This window comes from Trematomus bernacchii, unplaced genomic scaffold (assembly GCF_902827165.1).
Source record: "Trematomus bernacchii unplaced genomic scaffold, fTreBer1.1, whole genome shotgun sequence".
Classification (NCBI taxonomy): Eukaryota; Metazoa; Chordata; class Actinopteri; order Perciformes; family Nototheniidae; genus Trematomus; species Trematomus bernacchii.
The window spans coordinates 4,699,257-4,719,481 of record NW_022987609.1 but is presented as its reverse complement, the minus strand read 5'-3'; the positions used below and the strand labels follow the sequence as shown (position 1 = coordinate 4,719,481).

The 20,225-nt window shown below is 44.0% G+C and overlaps 1 protein-coding gene across 2 annotated transcripts in view; it reads left to right on the top strand.

The window, feature by feature from the left end:
- The window catches only part of camta1a (calmodulin binding transcription activator 1a), a 281,808-nt gene that overhangs the window by 150,349 nt on the left and 111,234 nt on the right, over nt 1–20,225 (top strand). For both annotated transcript variants that reach the window (XM_034131745.1, XM_034131746.1), the window contains exon 5: nt 10,845–10,980. In XM_034131745.1, coding sequence (XP_033987636.1) covers nt 10,845–10,980 — 136 coding nt within the window. The remainder of the gene's footprint in view (nt 1–10,844; nt 10,981–20,225) is intronic.

Sequence of the window (20,225 nt, the reverse complement as noted above, 5' to 3'; positions counted from 1 at the left end):
TGTGAGGCTAAATGTCAAGGGATGATGTAAATCCGCATGATTGCTTCGAGAAGTAGTTCATCACAATGCCAACGCTGGGCACAGCGGTGTATCATTGTCCTCCAAGACTTTTGCAGAGTAGGACAGTGGGGCTTCAGAGAGGAGCAGCATAATGATCTTTGTTTGGGGGCGGGGATGGTGGGTTCCTTCAAATATAAAAAAAAAAAAACACCGTCTCTCTAACCCCGCGTTTTATCAGGACTAACCCAGTTACCCAGAGAAACACGTGGTACACTGAAAAAAACGGAAACGTTGAATTTAGTTAAATGTATTACTGTAACAAATCTCACATAACTGTATTAGTTGTGTTAGTTGGAAGCAATAAGATGAAGTTGAACCTAATCGTTTTTATTTAAACCTAATATGATTGCGTTCAACTAACCTCATACATTTATGTGAAATCTGTTGACATAATACATTTAGTTAAAGTCAACGTGTCAGTTTTTTCTCTGCATATAATAACAGAGAAAAACTATGTCTACTGCACATCACAGGTTCTAGTCACATACCTTCACGAGGGAGTACAGAGACCAAACTCAGGGACTTATTTCAGAAATATGGATGTGTGTCATGCTTTAGTTTTGTATAACATTCTCTACATATTTATAATCGTCTCAGGGCGATAGTAAAAGGTATCCCTCAGCCCCCTCTCCCCCTACATATCCTCTCACCAAAGAAAACCCTGCCGAATATGATATTAAAGAGTTGTAAAGTTGTGTATACTATTGAACTTACTATACATACATCATTGATTTCATTCACGAGCACATCTCCCTTTGCCAGGCCCTATATGCGGCACAGAGCCAGAAGCAAACTCTTTGCCATGCTGTAGCTGTTGCTGTTGCTTTGCCTCCCCCCCCCCCCACTCCTCCAATTCTCACAGCCTGCTTGCTGAAGTGACTGATGAGCAGACTCACTGGTGTGTCAAATATGGGGGAAATAGTCAATCAGCTAGGCCGGTGTGGCAGGCAGGCCGCGTGCTGCTGTAGTTTGGAAATGCTGCTGTAGGAAGTGTGTAAGTCATGCTCGGTGCCAGACTGAGGATAAACATTTTATGGTTTTGGAATAGCGGGGATACACCTCTTCCGTTCCTGGAGGGCAAGGCTAGACGCTCATTACATCTGTGTTTAGTCCATCCCAAGCTGTGTGGGATAATGATTTATTATGCCAGGCCCACTATCATGCCAGCCGCGCTTGAGTATGTCTCTGTCCGTGTATTTATGTCTGTGTGTGTCTGAGAATGTTTTTAAGAAACCGATAGAGGAAGGGAGGAAGGGGAGAATGTGTGTGTGTGAGGATCATTTATGGAGGAGAGAGTGTTGATGTGATTTAGTGTGTGGGAGCTCAATGGGCCACTGAACTTGGAAAATGAAAAGGCAGAGGTGGCCATGATTAGAGGTGTGCCTTGCTGACTACTTTATGAGTGTATTCAGATGTGTGTGTGTGTGTGTACATGTAGATGGCTGCGGGGAGACTGCGTAGCTGGTCGGCAGTAGATAAACATTGTGGGACACACAGTCTATCATCTTCATTGTGTGGGTAAAGCCCATCACTGTTGTTGTGTATTAGCAGGAGATGTAGAGTTGACTTATCCTCTGCTCGGCTCAGTCACGCTGTGTGTGTGTGTGTGTGTGTGTGCTTGTGTGTGTGTGAGGTCCTGGCCCCAGCTGATGCATCAGAGACGGAGCGGAGTGATCTCAGACATGTGCCAGGGGCCAAGGTCAAAGGTCATCAAATACAAACATACCCAGAGAAATTGAGTGGGAGAGAGCGTCGAGCCTGTGGGACCACTTGACTAACACGCTCACCCATAACATCATATACTACCCACACCCATCTCCCTTCAGTCAATTTCCCCATTCCCTATTTCTTTTTACCCCATTCTGCCATTTGAGTATACACATTCAGCAAAAATCTACAAAAATGTCAGAAATGTGTGGTGGGCCAAGAAAAAAATATAACTCTTTAAACAAGTGACATACAGTCTTGTTTAACAATAGCAGTAGACAAGATACAAGCAGAATGGAAGAAAGTAAACTCAATATTTTAAACGTCACAGTCTCCATGATAATTTGTTAATATATACCCTTTATTATTATAATTTATTTACCCACAGTAATGTTTAACTATTTAATCTGGTCCGTTTGGCTGTATTGTCTGCTACAAAATAATATACAGAAGCCCAAATAAATCCCATTGCCAAGTGAATGTCTGTTTGCAGTGATGTTTTATGGTCAATGGTTAACAAACTAACTATGCAGTAAATGCAAAGCACTTACAGAAACAGAATAGCCTACTTTTAACTGTCAACAAGTAACAGAGCTAGCCATCTTGTTCCTTCAGCCTATTTCTGGCTCTACTTTGTGTAATGGTGCAAAGATTCTTGATCCTGGATTTTCAATAAATACCCGGCTCCACACTGACACAGTTGCACACACACACAAGCTGAAAACAACCACAGACTGATGTTTGGCCAGCTGAGCAGCTCTAATCTAATTGGTAGAGAATTGGATCATACTGATTATGCCACACACACAAAATGTGCAGCAGTGCAAAGGCTACTCGAAGCTCAACTTGATAATCATAAATTACCTTATTTCAGAGCAGCCACTGCATTTATGAAAGTATTCCCAATGAACATTACTTTTAACTGCCATCACCTAAACAGGAGTGACCAGCATGTATTATCATATGATTTAGCTGTTGTGGGAAAGAAGTGCCATCAAATTAACATTACTTTCTCATTGACATACAGCACACCACATTAAGGTTATTACTCTAAGAGTTTAACTACTGACATTTTACATTTTTTCAAGCAAATAGCTTCTAATTATCTTAATGTCGTGTCTTTCTACTGGACAGAGCCTATTAATCAACAGTAGCCCTGGTCAACAGTTGAAATGTCTTTTGTCTAACCGGTGAAGTTGCTGTCGAACATGACTTTGTATTTACTCATCTCCAGCTGTCATTTCCCCTTTTATATCTTATCAAGACCCCACCTACACAGTAAGCTTCCCAGTTTTGACGCTCTGTGTACTCAACATTCTGGCACCGGTTGTGTTTACGGAGGCGAATCACAGTGTGTCAGTGTTTGTGTAAAATCCCTACACCACAGTTGGGGATCAGAGAAGAAGGCGGACGCTATGCTGTAAACTTCATCCGGGAATCCAGTCCAAGCGTTACTGCGGATGTGGCTTGGACTGCAATGTGTTTAGTGCTACCTCAAGACCGTATCATCGCTGCAATGCAAGCAGGGCCTGAAATTCAATTTGATCTGCATGGACTTCAGCACTTGATCGTGGATGATGTCCGTCCTTCTCCCCGCTAACTCTATCTGTGCCTGAGCTGCCGCTGAGCCCTGGGCTCCAATTAATCCCATGATGCCTTGCTGTGGTTGGTATGGTGACCAGACAGGGCACAGAGAGAGAGCTGTGATTCCCAGGTGAAAGGTGGGATAGACTTTCTGATTCGCTCCAGCACACAGATAGAGTTACGGCTCAATTTCAACCTTGCGCCCTCACTGGTATATCCTTATGACTAAAATAGAATAGAAGAAGGGAGAGGAAGACAAGCTCCTTCTCTTCTTTCTATCGGTTTCCCTGTCTGCCTCTTTCCCTTTCTCACTTCTTTTTTTTGTATTACTCCCTGTTTTCTACCACCTTCCTTTCTGATAACCGTGTTTTTTCGTTACAGAAGGGACTGCTAAATGTGCTTTATAGCTTGGTCAGCTTGTAAAGACCACTTTTTTTACTTCTCTGTAGTTCTTTGCCCCTTTTAAAACGTGGAGATTTTTTTTGACCTCGCTGGCCCTTTAACCGTCCTCTTTTTTAGTGTTGTTCCTATACTGCTTGTGCTTTGTTCTTTTAACTTTTTTGTGGACAAGGCAGGATTTCTGAATTAATCATAAGTGGTTCAATAGCTGGCCTTAGCTGTGCTCCGTCACTGGAGGATCAATAGGGGAAGGTCAGTGGCACTGTGGTGGCAGACAAGGAGGGCTATGCCCAGCTGATCCATAAGCTGGGCCTGGCACAATGCATGATGGCTGTCCTTGCCCCACCCTGACTCTTTCCTAGACTCTGGATAAACTTCCCTCACCTCAAGTGGACTTCAATGTTCTAGGACAATTCCCCACAATTTAAGTGTAATATATTTACTTTGCAATGCCTACAACAGGTCATTCATATTGTTAAAGAATATTAGTAATAATAATATATCCCATTGCCAGCACAGACTCAAGATTTTACAGCTAACACTCCATGGCTGTATAAAGTATGTTTTTATTCTCCATCTTTTTATTTTCTTCTTCTTACGATTCCTCGCTTTTTTTATATTAAATACTTTCAATGACATAAGATCATGTTACCCGTTGAATCTCGCATTAATAGGAAGCAAATGAATAGAAAAAAACCACTTTGATCCTAAGAACACATCATTAACTTGGGGGCTGAATTCTCCTGCTCCTAGTCTTAATAGAAAGCAAGGTTGTTGTTACTAATAAAGAAAACCTGACCTTTCCTTGCTGTAGTCTAGTTCGACTGAGATTTAATTGCATTAGTATTTCTTACCACGGGAGAACGTATGCTGCTAAAACAGCAGCTTCATCCCATGACATAAAATAAGGCTGTACTCAATTCCCTGCTGCCCATGCATTATTAAGAGTACAAAAGCATCCTCCTTACAAAGTGTCATAAAAAGGCAGTGCTACAGGACTTAGGACTTCACATGGCCGATGCACACAGCATGTAGTTGTCAGCAGGATCCGGCTATAGAGAAGCTTCATTCGGATGGCACCTTTTATTTACAACGCACTGAGACACACCATGGATGATTTGTGAAGATTAGCACAGGGGATGTGAGGTATGAATCATGGTCTCTGTAGTCGCTATTTCCAAGTAAGCATATGCATACTGACTAAAGGGCTGAAAATAGCAGTCACCACAGACATGATGCGGGATCATTTTGAGCAAGCAGTTGAAAGTCATCAACATTTCAACCCAGTTAAACATATTACACACACTTGTATACACACACACACACACACACCACACACACACACACACACACACACATGCAGCGACAGTGTGCATTTCAAGTGAATAAGAAATGTCTTCACAGCCAAAACCTTACAAGCACTGAAATTCAAATTCCATGTCACCTAAGCTTTACATCAAAGCTGCACATTAGCCCTTGCTGGTGTGTGTGGTTGTGTGTGTGTGTGTGTGTGTTGTGGTTGTTGTGTGGTGTGTAGTGTGTGTGTGTGTGTGTGTGTGTGTGTGTGTGTGTGTGTGTGTGTGTGTGTGTGTGTGTGTGTGTGTGTGTGTGTGTGTGTGTGTGTGTGTGTGTGTGTGTGTGTGTGTGTGTGTGTGTGTGTGTGTGTGTGTGTGTGTTGTGGTGTGTGTGTGTGTGTGTGTGTGTGTGTGTGTGTGTGTGTGTGTGTGTGTGTGTGTGTGTGTGTGTGTGTGTGTGTGTGTGTGTGTGTGTGTGTGTGGACACAGAGAATGGAGCGGTGTAACCAGTGTATGACATGGCTATTTGTAAAAAAAACGTCCCAACCTCATCCACTGGCAGGAGCTGAGAGCTTTAAGTCTGAGTAGTGATGGCAGCCTCCCTGAAATGTGCATGAAACCGGCTTAGTGCTATCAGCGCAGCATCACCGCCAGTCACCAGCCTCCCTCTCATTCTGCTGGGCTGCTGTGGACCAGATAAGAGCAACACCCCCCCCCCCCCCCCCCCCCCTGCTGCTTCCATCCGCCTGATGTTGTCCCCCAACAATCCACCCACCCTCTCACACCAATTCACCCTTATCATCTTTTACAAGGTCTTATAGGGACAGAGACACTGATGTGGAGCTACGACCGTAATTTATATTCTTTGTAAATTGTCTGTGATTTTTTTTCATTGAGATAAGTGCGGGGAGAACATCTGTTTTGTGCTGGAGGGCAATGGGCCAGGGCCTGAGTTCTGTGGCAGTCATAGGCGTATAGATAGAGAGAAAGAGGGGAGGCGCACGATCTGTCTCCCTACCCTGAATTACAACTCCAGGGGCGCAGCTACCCGCTCATCATTACTGTTGTATTTAGTTGAACACATTGGGTAGGGTAAACAAACATTGAGCTCCATCTGTACAGCCTTGGAGATACGTGATATCATATTAAGAAAACTTTAATTCCTGATTCATCTCAGTCTAATTCAGTTAGCTGCTTTCACTGTTTCCCGCCTAATTCTCATTAAAGATGACCATTTAGCAGACATTCCGGGAGAGTGAGAAAAAAGATTAACATTATACGGCAAAAGGGGATGATGCAATATGATTTAAAAGATGTTGCCTAACGTGTTCCAGTTGACTGACCCATCACCCCCGTAATAATTACCATTTATAATTAAGCATTCATGGCTGATAGCTGAGGCCACTAGGGACTAGAGGAGTAAGAACTGCGGGCATCACAGTGACCGGGCGCCGAGGCCTCATTGGCAGTCAAAGAGCTGCGCGACCCGCGGCGTCTCGACATACGAACACTAACGGGGGAGTTGGAGGGGTTCAGAGCAGCGCAGACAATGAATCTCAATCCTGAGGCCGTGGCAGATTTACATTTAAAGTAGTTTTAGCGAACGCCCCACTTCCTGATGCATTCTTTGGCAGGGCTGAGGGGAGGGCTTATCTGCGAGTCATCAATTGCACGTGATGCGTCCAGATAGGAGCCCCCGACGCGGCGCCAGCACCTTTCTGCTCACACATCCAGCTCAAAGATGATGTGCTATCTAATAGAGCGCCCTTGCTTGAAGTCTAATTACATTACGCGTGAAACACCTCTGCTCGGTGTCGACAGCCCCAGATGTGTGTACGCACGCATGTGTTTGAACACATGTGACCCATGTTTTACCTGAGATTGACAGAACCTGTAATGACCAGCATCAGTGTGTTATTGATGTTCTGTCACTCTTCTGGCTATTAATGTTATCCTACATGGAGCAACAGGGTTACCGGGAAGTGTGTGTTTGTGTGTGTGTGTGTGTGTGTGTGTGTGTGTGTGTGTGTGTGTGTGTGTGTGTGTGTGTGTGTGTGTGTGTGTGTGTGTGTGTGTGTGTGTGTGTGTGTGTGTGTGTGTGTGTGTGTGTGTGTGTGTGGGTGTGGGTGTGTGTGTTTGTGTGATGGCTCAGGGGCATATTTCTGCCTCATATTTATACTTACAGTAATAGGGTTGGTGTGTTTGGATGAGTAGGTGTGAGTGTGGTTGACACTGTGGGGTAAAGGCTGAGATGGCTGAAGGCTCTGAGGGGTAATTGAGAACAGCAGGTGTCGCCCCCCCCCTGAGCCACTTCGGGCCCCGAGCAGTTCACCCTCCGATCTTCAAAGCCTTTACGGCCCAGCTCTTTTGCCCAGATCTCCTCTTCTTTCCTTTCCTTTCTTATATCGCCCTGTGTTCTGATTTCCTCTCCTCTCCTCTCCTCTCCTCTCCTCTCCTCTCCTCTCCTCTCCTCTCCTCTCCTCTCCTCTCCTCTCCTCTCCTCTCCTCCCGGCTGCACTGCCAGTTGAGCTTGCTGGGGAGAAAAACAGTATGAATTGTATTAATCAAACCAAGGGCATCATGGGGAATAGAAAAGGGGCTACAGCTATTACTGCTACACCGGTTCTCCAAGAACAAAATCTTTCCTTACAGCACACTTGATATAGTTGAGTGGTTTTGGGCCTGGTACAACAGTAACAGCGTTTTCATGTATTTTGAGTAATTTATTGAGGACAAACTATAATCTCTGTTTATTGACTTTCTATAAATGGCCGATAGTTACCAAAAATGGGATTGCATTTCCCCAAGCCAGTTGTTGCTCTCTATAAATGAAATGTTTATAAAGTCAGAACATTTTAAAAGTCCAACACTGAACATTTTAGGATTTTATGATGATTCACCAGAGCTGTGGATTGTCCTGCTGATCTCCGTTGGAACAAGATATTCTCTCACAGTCACACAGATTTGTCTCTCCCTCTCTATCTTCCTTTTTTAGCTTCTTCCTCCTGTCTTTTTGTACTACCCGTCGGCCTTTAGACAGTGAAGCTGAGCCTGTGAGCTGTGTGTCGCCTGCCTGTGGGCCAGGACTCTTTGTTACCCATGCAGAACACGTCACCAACCTCATAAACTCCCCACTCCCCCCCCCCCCTGACTTTTTCAAATGAACAAATCTGATTGAGTGAATGCCATTACCTGGGTAAATGAATGATTCCTAAAGGACTGGACAAGGCCTAACACCACCCTGAGGGTAAAGCTTATTATCGTTGCAAACTCCAAAGAAGAGTGAGGCGGCAGTGTGCACTTTGTCAGAGGCCTGTATTTCCATATTAATCTGCCACATTTAGGCATCTGAGACAGAGAGCCTCCTGTCACGCTTCTTTGATAACAGAGCAGTTAGCTTTTCCCCTCATGTATAAATATGTATAATTCTGATAAGATTAATTGAAACGCCTAAGTATACAGTGGAAATGGATGAGTGGGAGGGAGGGAGAGGGAGACAGCAGGAGTGGAAGAGACACATTATGTTGCCATAGCATGCATTTTAGACTGGCCTCTGCCTTAGACCTACTCCAGAGTGGATGCCTAGGCGCTTTCCTCCGGGTCCAAAGTGCCTTGAATTGAAAATAGCATCTACTTAACAGTCCCTCAAAAATAGCTGAGCGAATACGTTTTTCGCGCATAGCCGATAAATACGCCGTGGAGCCTTTGACACCGAAGCCTCACCCCAATTTCCAGTGCTCTGGAGGAGATCAGATAGCCCTGTGTCATTTGATTTTCTGCCTTATCTCATCTGCGCCCATCTTTTTGTCTCAAGCTGAGCTACATTTTAAGAAGCACACGCTCCTTGTATCTTTTGAAGGACAAAACCGAGAATGATATCGAAACAAATAATAGGAATCGCCCTGGTAGAGGGGGCCATTCTGCTTTTTGATTGATACCAAGTGCTGACGCAGGCATGTCAAACGAGTGTCCTTCAAACGACATTTGGGATGCAAATATCTTGAAATTGCAGCAATCTGCAAAGTTCTTAGTTCATGAGTGCCATTTATGACCGCTCCTCGACGACGGGTGACATTACGGATGCTGTAAACTAGAACACAATTTATACTTTGTGTATATCCCTCACAGCCATTGAGCAGTTCCACATTTCAAACTGACCAATAAAAGTGTCTGTTTAATAGTTGTTTTCTGCAAAGTATGCTGAGTATTGAACAAGGGAGGGCAGTGAGTGAGGAGAAAACAGCAGGAGAGAGGGCGGTGTGGGAGAGTGGCGTTAAGAAATCGTGAGACAGATGAAACAAGAGGGGGGGCGGGGGGGGGGGGGAGAAGGCAGGAAAGGAGTTGGAGCGAGGGAGGAGACAAAGACGGTCCCTGGAGCGCAGCTTGAGTTGACTGACGGCAAGAAGAGAGGGCTGTAGAGAGAGGAAGGGAGGAGGAAAGGGAAGAAGGGAGATCAGCAAGGACTGAGCATGTCAGTGTGTGAGTGGCGTCTCTCATTAGAAGGTGCTGTCAGGGGCCACAGAGGGGGGACTGCAGGGACCCCACCCCCCCCTACTTCTCCTCCTTCTCCGCTGGCCCCTGAGATCCGACCGGGAAAAATGATTGATGAGTGATACCAAGATAAACACGCGCCCTGGCCCCAAAAGGCAGCCCTGCAAAATGATGCATGCAGCGTTATAAATAAACCTTGTGAAAAAAGAAAACCTTTACAATAAACAACCAAACAATGCAAAACAACCGTCGGGTTTTGCTTATTTTGAATATTGTTCGAGACAACACAAATCTACCCAGCTTTTGTTCTTTGAGTTTTGCTATATTTCTTTGTATATGTTTGTGTTTGGGTGTGTTGTGTCTGTGTATGTAAGCAATGAACACATGGCTGATAAGGCTCACCTGCTGATTGGTTGGTTAAGCAACAGTGACACTGCTTCTTCAGCTGCTTTCCTAGTTATTCACTGTGAGGCCCCAAACACTGAGGCAAAGCTGTTCTCATTTCAGAAATATGAATATGTGTGTGTGTGTGTGTGTGTGTGTGTTAGAGTGCAAAACTGTGTGGGAAATTAATGTGACATATGTATGGATTCATACCGATGACACACAGCCACTCAACAATACAATCAAAAACAAATAAACCCACTCAAAACCATGTTAAACCGCTCACTAATTGTTGCGTAAGCCATACATGTTTTATGCTACACTTTCTGTTAATGTTTAACACTGAGCGCCAAATGCCTCTGTTACAAATCGAAGTGGAAAGGCAGATTATCATCAACTAGTTACATTATGTCATTATGAGCCTACAGGCTGTGGTCTGGTGGAGGGAGAATGAATTATGAATGGAGTGTGAGGGAGGATCTTCGCTCCCCCTTAGGGACTTCCAACACCACAACTCATTTAAGTTGGATGAATGAGAGATAAAAAAGGAAGCCCCCCCAACTCCAGCTCCCCCGAACCCAAAGCTACTTGCCTTACACACTGTCCTTCATGTAATTTACTCAGTGAGAAGAGGTGACACTTAAGCCGCTCCCAGCACACACTCTTCTCATTGGGAGAAATGTATGCTGAAGGGTGCTTTGTTCATTGTCAAAGTGTGCATACCAATGTTAAAAAAACACCGTAAAGAAGTCTTGTCATCTAAGTCACTGGTGCATTTTCTGCCTGGTGCAGATTTGTGTCGGGCCTCTTTGTACATCTCTCAAATGAGTCCCCTAGCTGTGCTGCTTTGCCTAAAAATCCTTCTCATCTCATCTTTTTTCCCTTTTGCTCTCCCCTCTCTCTGTCCCGTCTCCACGGATCCAGGCCGCAGAATGGGTCGATGATATTGTACAACAGGAAGAAGGTGAAGTACAGAAAGGATGGCTACTGCTGGAAGAAGAGGAAAGACGGGAAGACCACACGGGAGGATCACATGAAGTTGAAAGTGCAAGGAGTCGAGGTGAGTGCGCTGACAAGAGTTTGGATTTGGAGGGAGTGAACAGGTGGGGGTGGGTTTGGGATGGACGAGAGCCAGCCTTCACACTGACACAGACTAACACAGGTCTACACTGAGCTCTCCCCTGGCTGTAATGGAGACAGTCACATGCTGCAGTAGACCCATGTCTCCGAGGAGCCTTACCAAGAAACAATGCGGCACAACAATAGTTTCCCTGGGTAGCCAGTGGAGTGGAACCGATTGTTTGTACCTTATTAAGGCTGTGGATGTTGCCTTTGCTCCAGAGAGCCTACATTAATCTTGCTGGCTCAAAGCAGTACTGTGGAGCTGGCGTTCCTACACCTCACCCCACGTCACTCCCTCCCTATACAAGCCACGGCAATAAAAGGACCGGATGTATCTGTCTGGCTGGCTCAGGTGGTGCCAATACAGTGTTGACACCCTGATTGAATATAAGCAATCCAATTATAAGACGTCTCAACCTCAGATTCTTTTCCTGAGTTTCAGTAGTGTAAGTCTGGTGTTTTTCACAGGTGCCGAAAGCACGGAAGTTAAAGAAGAGTAGTAAGAGATGTGGGATTTTTGTGTCCTTTTTCCGTGTGTGCACATGTACACACCGCATAACCACACACCTCAGGGAGCGGTGCTGTGAGTCTGTCACACAGTGCGACAAAGACAAAGCTCAGGCATTCTCTCAACAGGGGCTTTGCTCCCTGTTTGTACTCCTCCAGATATTTGTCACTCTAAGAAAATGGCCCTCTTCCCTCGCTTTGCCAGCTCAGTGTCATCTCTGGTCCTGCAGAGGTCTGATAACCTGTTGGGACTACACACATCCATCGTTTTAGACTGTTACAAATGTTTCTGCTTCCTGACAGTTCTGGCTTCTCAGAAGGTTTACTCAGCCAGCATGCATTTATACGGTTATATTACCAGGTGAATACAGGTTATTGTCAATTCCCACAATTTGCAGTACACATAAGCCTGCAGAAAGGGATGGAAAGTGCTGTCTTACATAAAGGGCAAAGCTAGCATTTCTGACTCAATGTATTTGATGATATGGTAGGAGAAATAACTGGCTCCTGTCTGGTAAACATGACTTGTACATGTGCAGTTATTTCAAAGGCCAGCTGATGCATACACATATAAGTGAACGTATATCTAAACTATAAGATTTCCATTAATAATACACAATTATTTACCTTACTTCTGCTGTCTGTTATATCAGCAAAAAGAGGCACTGCTCCATAACAGAAAAGTGTACATTATGCCACTGTCCTATTTTCCAGCATCAATTCTGGTCAATGCTCCAGAAAAGTAGCCGTTTTACTTTAAAGCAACTCTCGTAACTGGCACATCACAGCACACTGTAACTTGGGTTCTTCTCTTGGCCGCTTATAGCGCGTTTTCTTCTGTGGTTTTGTAGCTGTCACCATGGACAAGGAGAAACATATATGGTATAAAAATATCCAGACCTCTGTGACCAGCAGTCCCAGCTTTATACAATTAATATAAAAATAGACATTTCCTTGCAAGCCATATCCAATGAGATTGACTCTTAAGGTGAGGAATCACGTGAAATAAAACACAAGAAAGTCCTGAATCCAGGGCAGTCTTCAGATTCATGTTATGTGCTACATGTTGTGCTATTTATTTCTGATCACTTGCCGCATGCCGTGACTGAATTGTGCTCGGGATGCCCAATGGCTCACTTTACAAGATGCATTGAACATGTGCTGGGAAACAAAAATGGGGCATACAATATAACATTTGAGTGTTAAAGGAATACACGTTCCTTTGCAATTTGGACATGAACATTGAGTTACTGTGACTACTGGTGACTAATACAGTATTTCGTGTCCATCAGTAGCAAGTACCACACAGAGGCTGAGGTGCAGCTGTCCAAACGCTAAACCTGTAGTGTGCAGTGTGCAACAACGTCAGATAGAGGATGTACTAAAGCACAGTCATCATGACTCACACATGAAGACTGATGGCTGTTCACTGAGTGTAAAACTCCATCCTGTTATTCTGCTGTGAGAGATCCAATATGTTGTAACCGGTCTAATTTACCAGAGCTAATTGCTGTTAACAGCAGCGCCAATTCAAGGTGTGAAGGTGAGAGAGGTAGAAACTGACTCAGGGCCTCATGGGATAACATTGAAATTATCTTTATTATTATGTCTTTATTAAACAAGGACCATGCATACAAATACCGTAATTTCAAAAAGAGAAGAGATAATTGATGCTACATTTAGCTATTATGTCATTTCAATCTGCAGTCCCTGGGTGGGTACATACATAACAATCAACAAACACTTAAAATAGACAATATTCTGTATCACAGTAACAATTGTACATACATATAAAAAAATAAACAGATAAAGACTTATATATACTTGCAGCAATTGGACATTAACTACTGCTAATTCACATACATATAGCAGGCCTGTACATACAGATACAGTGCACACACTGTCTGTGCTGACTTGCGCTGCTGAGACTGTGTTTATGTACACATCCTGCAACCTTGGAGGACCTGAGTCATGTCTTTCTTACACCTCACCCTTCAAGACTGACAGAGGAGGTGATCCATCACTGCTGCAAACAGCCTATGATGGGAACCATGACCCACCATGTTTATTGTAAGCACATACAAATGACTTGACCTTTGCCTTTAGTTCACTGAAAGTACAAGACCACAGGAAAGAATAAAGGGCTATCTATCTCTGCTTACAACTGTATTTAGAAGTAGAAGGGAAAGATCCATTAAAATACATCATTCATTATACAAGAGTACAAAGAGTCGACTTAACTTGAACATAACCTCAGTTGTTTTACAGGAGTCTTTTCATCACTCATGCTGTGCTGTGTATCTGCTCTGATTCCCCAGACACCCAGTCCCTAATAGAGGTTCTGTGGTTATTACATGGGCCAGGTTTAGTGCACAGAGAGGACAAGTGTTGTGGGTGGTTCAGGCAAGTGATGCTCAGTGGCTCCGGCGAGAAAAAGGCTGCGAGTCCTGGAGCGAGGGGCCTTCTGGGGCCTGCAAGAGGCAGCCTAGCGTGGCAGGAGTGGATGTCAGCGCGTGCTGCTGCTGTCCTGTCTGCTCCGCAGTGCTGGCTCAGCAGCCCGTGTAAACTAAGGCTCTACTCTATTTTTCCCTCCCTCTCTCTGTCTATACTTTTTACTCTCTTTGAGTGTCTTTCTCTCTCCCCTCTCTTTCTCTGCCTTTCATTTGCCTGTCTTTTAATTATTTCACTAGATTTGTTATCGTCCTGCTCCACTCCCTCTTCTGTGCTTCCCGTTTTTCCTCCACAACTCATTCCACCGCTCTCCAAGGCCACTGTCCAGACGGACCGAACCTTTACTTGGGTGGTAATGCTCCCTGTTCCCTAAAATTGGAGCGCAGGGCATGTTGCGGCATTAGCGCTTAACAGGCCGTGAAATAGCAGCCTGCCTTCCTGACGTCTCCCCCATCACTCCAGGTGAGTCGGCCAGACGGCTGGATAAATGAGCAAGCAGCACCCCCAGCATCCCAGCATGCATTTGGGGCACCTGAGGAAAGATGTCCATCAGTGATTATCTCACCACACCCTGCTCTTACCAAGTTGTTACCATGCTCCTGGCCATGACCAAGCTTCCATGGGAACCCTTTGCAGCCTCACTATAATGAGGACGCCCAGTGGCTGTCTATCAGTCAGGTTACACCACGATTTGATTGGCTTATTCTCCCACAGAGTGATGTCATCTTAATTCAGGCTGTAGGTCTCATTGTGTGCATAGCTCTAGCATCCCCTGGCTTCTCGCTGTGAAATAGCAGAGACCTCAGAACACATCTGCTTTGATAAACTCCAGCTGATCTCTCTTCTGCTTCTTGTCAAGCCCCACGCTAGCACATCTTCTTATCTGATTAGCTGTTAATGTCAACTTAACCCCCCCCCCCCCTTCTCCTCCACCTCTTCTATCCTTTCTCCCCATTATTCCTAAGCTTTAATAAACTCCCTAAAATGCAGATCGATTTTCTCTTAAGTAAAGGTGGCAGTGCCTCTGACTTATTTCATTACCACAGGCTAATTATACCGATTGAAATGAGCTTCTCCTCTTAAGGTGCTCTGTGCTGCTCTGCGCCCCCACGCTCCCCAGACTTTAATGCCAATACAGTTCTCTACCAATTCCCTAACTCCCATCCCTGCCTCAGCTCCACCCCGCCATCCGTTCATCCAGACCTCTCACCCTCCACCACCTAAATAATCAGCTGGTGCGTCCTTAGCCCCTGTAACTTGTCATTTCATGTTGGATCCACCCTAATGTGTGATTTCAACTGTGCAACTGTGCAATGAAGGAAGGTAATGGAGCATGCTGGTGGCTCAATCGCCTCTGTTCATTGATAATAATGAAGACAAATGTCAAAACATTAGTTGCTAATGTTGTAATGGAGTGGATGCTAGTGGATGCACGCTGGATGCTACACTGCATTGGCTTTCAATATCACATGACCTTCAACATTTAACTCCCCTTTTTATGAGGGGTCTAGCAATTTATTTTGCAGCAAATCAGACTCTGAAGTTTTTTGTCCATCCAAGCACATTTATATCTGGATTCAAAAGACTGAGGCACAGCTTCTCACTTCTTTTGTCTGCTAGTTAAAACTTGATGAGAAAAAAAAGTAACATTTCACAATTTCATGGCCACAAGGGTGCGTGGCATTGGTGAGTTATAATCAAACTAGCTGCATATCTGTGACATAGATTTGCTTTGGGTGACTTGTCAGTGTGTTCAGTAGCAGTGGTAGCACTGATTTACAGATGCAGTGGCTGATATCGCCAGATTGTGTGTCCAGATGTGAGAGGGCCCTAAACAAACCGCTGTTTCTGAGAGGAGGTGACATGCTCCCCGTTCTTCTCCCTGCTCCAAGTCAACTGTGAAATTAAGATCAGATTACTGATACAGGCAATGCCCAAAGCAACAACAAAAAGTTTGTATTTTCCATTTTTATTCAAACGTATAGGCTGTCTTTAAGTCAACAGTCAGCTGCCTGCTCTGTAAAGACAGTAAATCAATCTGTTTCCATTGTCTTCTCTCTTCTCCTGGAGCCAGCTCTCTTATTCACTACTTTCTTCCTTCGCCTCGTAGCTCAAACAGCTTGCTCTTCCTTTTTGAATGGCCTGATTGTGGAGGAGTTATGACCAATCTGCGTGTGATATTTCAAAAACGGTTTCCATGGTTATAACTCCTAACCTCCTGCTCTCATATACAGTATAGTACTAGTCAATACGGGGTTGCATAGGCACAGGAAGTATAGTTCTCATTTAGTCATGCTTAATACAAGGTCAACATTTACTAAATAATAGAAAAGTCGTCATGGTGTAATATATAACAAATCACACTGGAAACAAATGCAATTATTACTAAAGCCATGTTTGAAATTGCAGCATTTATCTGTCGATGTTGCCATGCACAGGAGGTAGGTGATGAAGTAAGATATCCATTTGAGTTATTGCGTGATTTTCTGTTGTATACTCCACAGTAGATTAAAGCAGTAATCCCCTCTCCAGCATAATGGCTTAATGGGGGTTGTTATTAGCGACTGAACCAAAGCCTTCCCACATGAACGCCTTACCCCCAGCGTTGGGAGTGTCCACTTTAACCATGTTTTTCCTTCAAGACCACAGTAATTAGTTTTCGTTTCGTAGTTCTTACAATTGCCAAATCACTCAGCAGCAGTTAAGCTCCCAGTCTGCCTTTCATGCTGACCCCGTTATCACCGTTTCAATCGAGCAGCTGGATTTAAGAGGGGGCAATTTTAGAAAGGTCGCTGTAGGGTGCTCGTCAAAAAGCTGTGCATTATTGACAGCTTTTGTAATTTCATTTACTGCGTGTTGCCACATGTTATTGTGTTTTCATAATCAGTCGTCTCCATGGGTGTCCGCTTTTTAGTTTTGAAGGGTAAGGAAGTAATGTCTCTGAGAAAAAGGCCTGAAAAATATATATCTTTTTTTTTTCTTTTAAAGCTTGTGGGATTTGACTTACATTTAAAGACTGGCTTTGAATATCTTTAGCCCCCCCTCTCTCCTGGGTTCCAGTGAAAAAGAGAGATCTGTCCAGCCGCTATGCACACCTTCAGTGCTCCAGTGGTAAGAACCAATTCAGAAGAATAATGGAACAGAGTCAAATGCAGGATTGGAGATGACTGCAGGCCATATGGCTGTTTCCATTCTTTGGGGATTCTTGGCCTCCAAATCTATTGAGACAGAAAGAGGGGATGCTTACCAGTTCTTCATATGTCACTCATTATCCTTAATGATGCTGTTGGTGCACCAAATCAATTGAGTTTGCCAGGGTCTGATATATGTAACCCCATGGGAGGAGCACAGCAGAACCAACTCCAGATATGCAAAGCAGGGGCAGGAGGTTTGTAGAAAAGGTGAAGAAAACAGAGAACTGTGAGATGGCTTCGCATGACTTGGATTGTGAATTCTGTTTTTGTTTGGTCTCGTGAGCAAAACATAAATCCCTTGGCAACCCAGAGCCTGGGTTTTTATGTTAATAAGCAACTTTCAACCAAGGCTTCTCCTTCTTTTCAGATCCAGGCCAAAATATTCTTCAGCCACACCAAGTGATACATTGTGCAGTGATATGCACTGAAAAGTATGTTCTGGTATAGACCTCAAACCAATGTTAGATTCAGTGGATTCTCTTGATTGTAAAGGTTGGGAGTTCAAAGGAAAGCACGTTGTTGCTGCATCTACTCACATCGCTTATGTCAGGGTGCAAGTTCTTTGCAAAATCTCTATTTAATGATTTACAACAGGCTTATGGCTGCTTTTCACATTTCTCCAACATTTTGACTTCAGGCTAGGACCAAAGGGCCATCTGAGGTCTTGACTATTGAGTTCAATCCAAGAGTGGGTTTCTATTCCTGAAAACCTGTAAAATGCATTAAATAGATTGCTGGAAATGCCTCTGATAGCTCTTCAGGACATGGCTTTTACTGAATCTGCGTGTTCTCCTTTTCTCTCCATCTGTCTTTATCTTGTTCCCTTTCCTCTTTCTCTTTCTTACCTCCACCTGCTTCTTCACTTTGGAAAAGCAGCTTCTTCTGATTGACTCTGTTAATATGGGGCCATTCCTGTAGCGAAGTCAGAGTTTTCTTCGGATGCTGTAAGGCCTTGGCAGAACAATGTCTACCTTCCCCTGCTGGCCCTCGAACACTTGGTTCTTTGAAAATTCTTCAGACGGGGAGAGCAGCACCCGTGTTTAGGATATAGGGGCAAGGGCTGTGAGGAGGAATCATGTAGTGACATTATCTCCTCTTCCCTCATAAAGGCAGTACAGCTGGACCCACAATCCCACAGCCGCCTTTTCTGCTTCATCTGCAGAAAATATTTGAGTATTGACGTTTGCAGCGAGATGAATTTGTTATTTTCGAGCATCTCGCTCATCGGCTACCTTTATCTTTCTGCTGGCTTCTGCACACGGTCTATGTATTATTAAGCAGCAACACAGAGGTTTAGATGTAATTTGCTGCTGTGTTACATTTAATAGCTGCAAAATCAAAATGTAGCATTGCTCCAACATTCACTCTTCAAAGGAGGTATAATGAGTGGAGCTGCAAAGTTCAAAGAGAATGGTTAAGTGTGTGTATAGAATTATACAGAGTGAGCAACTGTGCTTTCCTCAGAGTGATATTGAAAGGTTTGATATTTTACATGAAAGGGAGCTAAAGAGGAGTTTAACTCAGGAAACAGGTTTAACCCTTCTGCTTTAGGCAACATTGTAAATATGAATGCAGATTAAAGTATTGTCATTAATGCTCTTGTGTTGTACATTTTGTTCATAACTCTGTGTCTTCCTGCCTTCTATTCCTCTTCTTCACAATGTATATGGGGGGCGTGTGGCGCAGTGGATAGAGCCTTGGTCACAGGTTCAAACCCCACTGCAGCCAGCATGTCGTTGTGTCCCTGGGCAAGACAGTTCACCCCAAATTGCTCCTGTGGGGATTGCCCACAGTATTGAGTATGTAAGTCGCTTTGGATAAAAGCGTCTAACAAGTGACATGTAATGTAATATACATTCTTGTGTTTGCATTCGACGTCTCTCTGATTTGTTACATCAGCGTTCACCTTGTTCTTTTCAAAGTCATCTAAACAGGTTTCCGCTTCTATGTCCTTTGCGACACAAGTATCTTCGTCTTTTCTCTTCCCTTTCTGTTGATTTCAATGGCGTTTCTTGTTTTTGTTGTTGTTTTGACATGTATTTTTTGTTGATAGTGCTGAAATGAAAGGCAACAACAGCCTTTGTGGATTTCTATTGCACATTAAAATGTGGAGTGAGTCATTTGTTTAAGCCCAAGGGGGTGCTAAGCTTGTTCTGCATTGTGTGTCAACACCGGTCCCCTGTTAATGTCACTGTCACTAAATAATGATGCATGCATGTAGACAGCTGCACTGAGACACACGCGAACTCACACACACACAAATGATTGCATATGTACATTTGTTCTGTTTCACTGACAGGATCTCAGGGGGAAAAACAATCCTTGTTAGTGTTTGTATGTATGTTTGTCACATGTGTGGCTGCATTTCCACACCAAACGTATATATTAGCCCATGTAGTAAAACGCCAATTCATAAATGGAGCCTGTTATTGCTAGAAAATTACGTTTAGTCATACCGAAAAAAATCCTATGTGATAGATGAAAATGGCAGAGATAAAAATGAATCAAAAAGACTGTGGACTGTGGAAAATAAAAGACTGATGAAAGGGAGAGGAGGAGGGAGCAAGAGGGGCTTAGAAGGTGGATGGATGGTAAGGGGGGAGGGAGGGTGGGGAGGGAAGGAGGTAGAGAGAGGCGAGCGGAGAGGAGAGAGAAAGCCGGAATGAACGATATATAGCCCCTGGCAAACAGAAAACAATTGTTACACTGCCTCCCATAACCCACTTCAACCTTAAACAGCAGATTTTTTTCACTCAATTAATTTCTACACATTGGAGCAGGGGCCTTGGCTGAAGCCCGGCTTTTATGTGCTCCTGCAGCTGCAAGGCCTGTACACATCTCTGTCTCTCTCTCTCTCTGCTCTCTCTAGATTTTTCTTCTTTCTGAAAATGAACATTCTGCATTTGAAAGGAAAGGAACACTTTGAGAGATGAACCCGGAATAAACAGGGAAATAGTATACAATGTAAAAATGGCGTACACAAACAATTGATAAAAAACTGTCCTTTGATTCTCTAGCAGGAAATGAAACG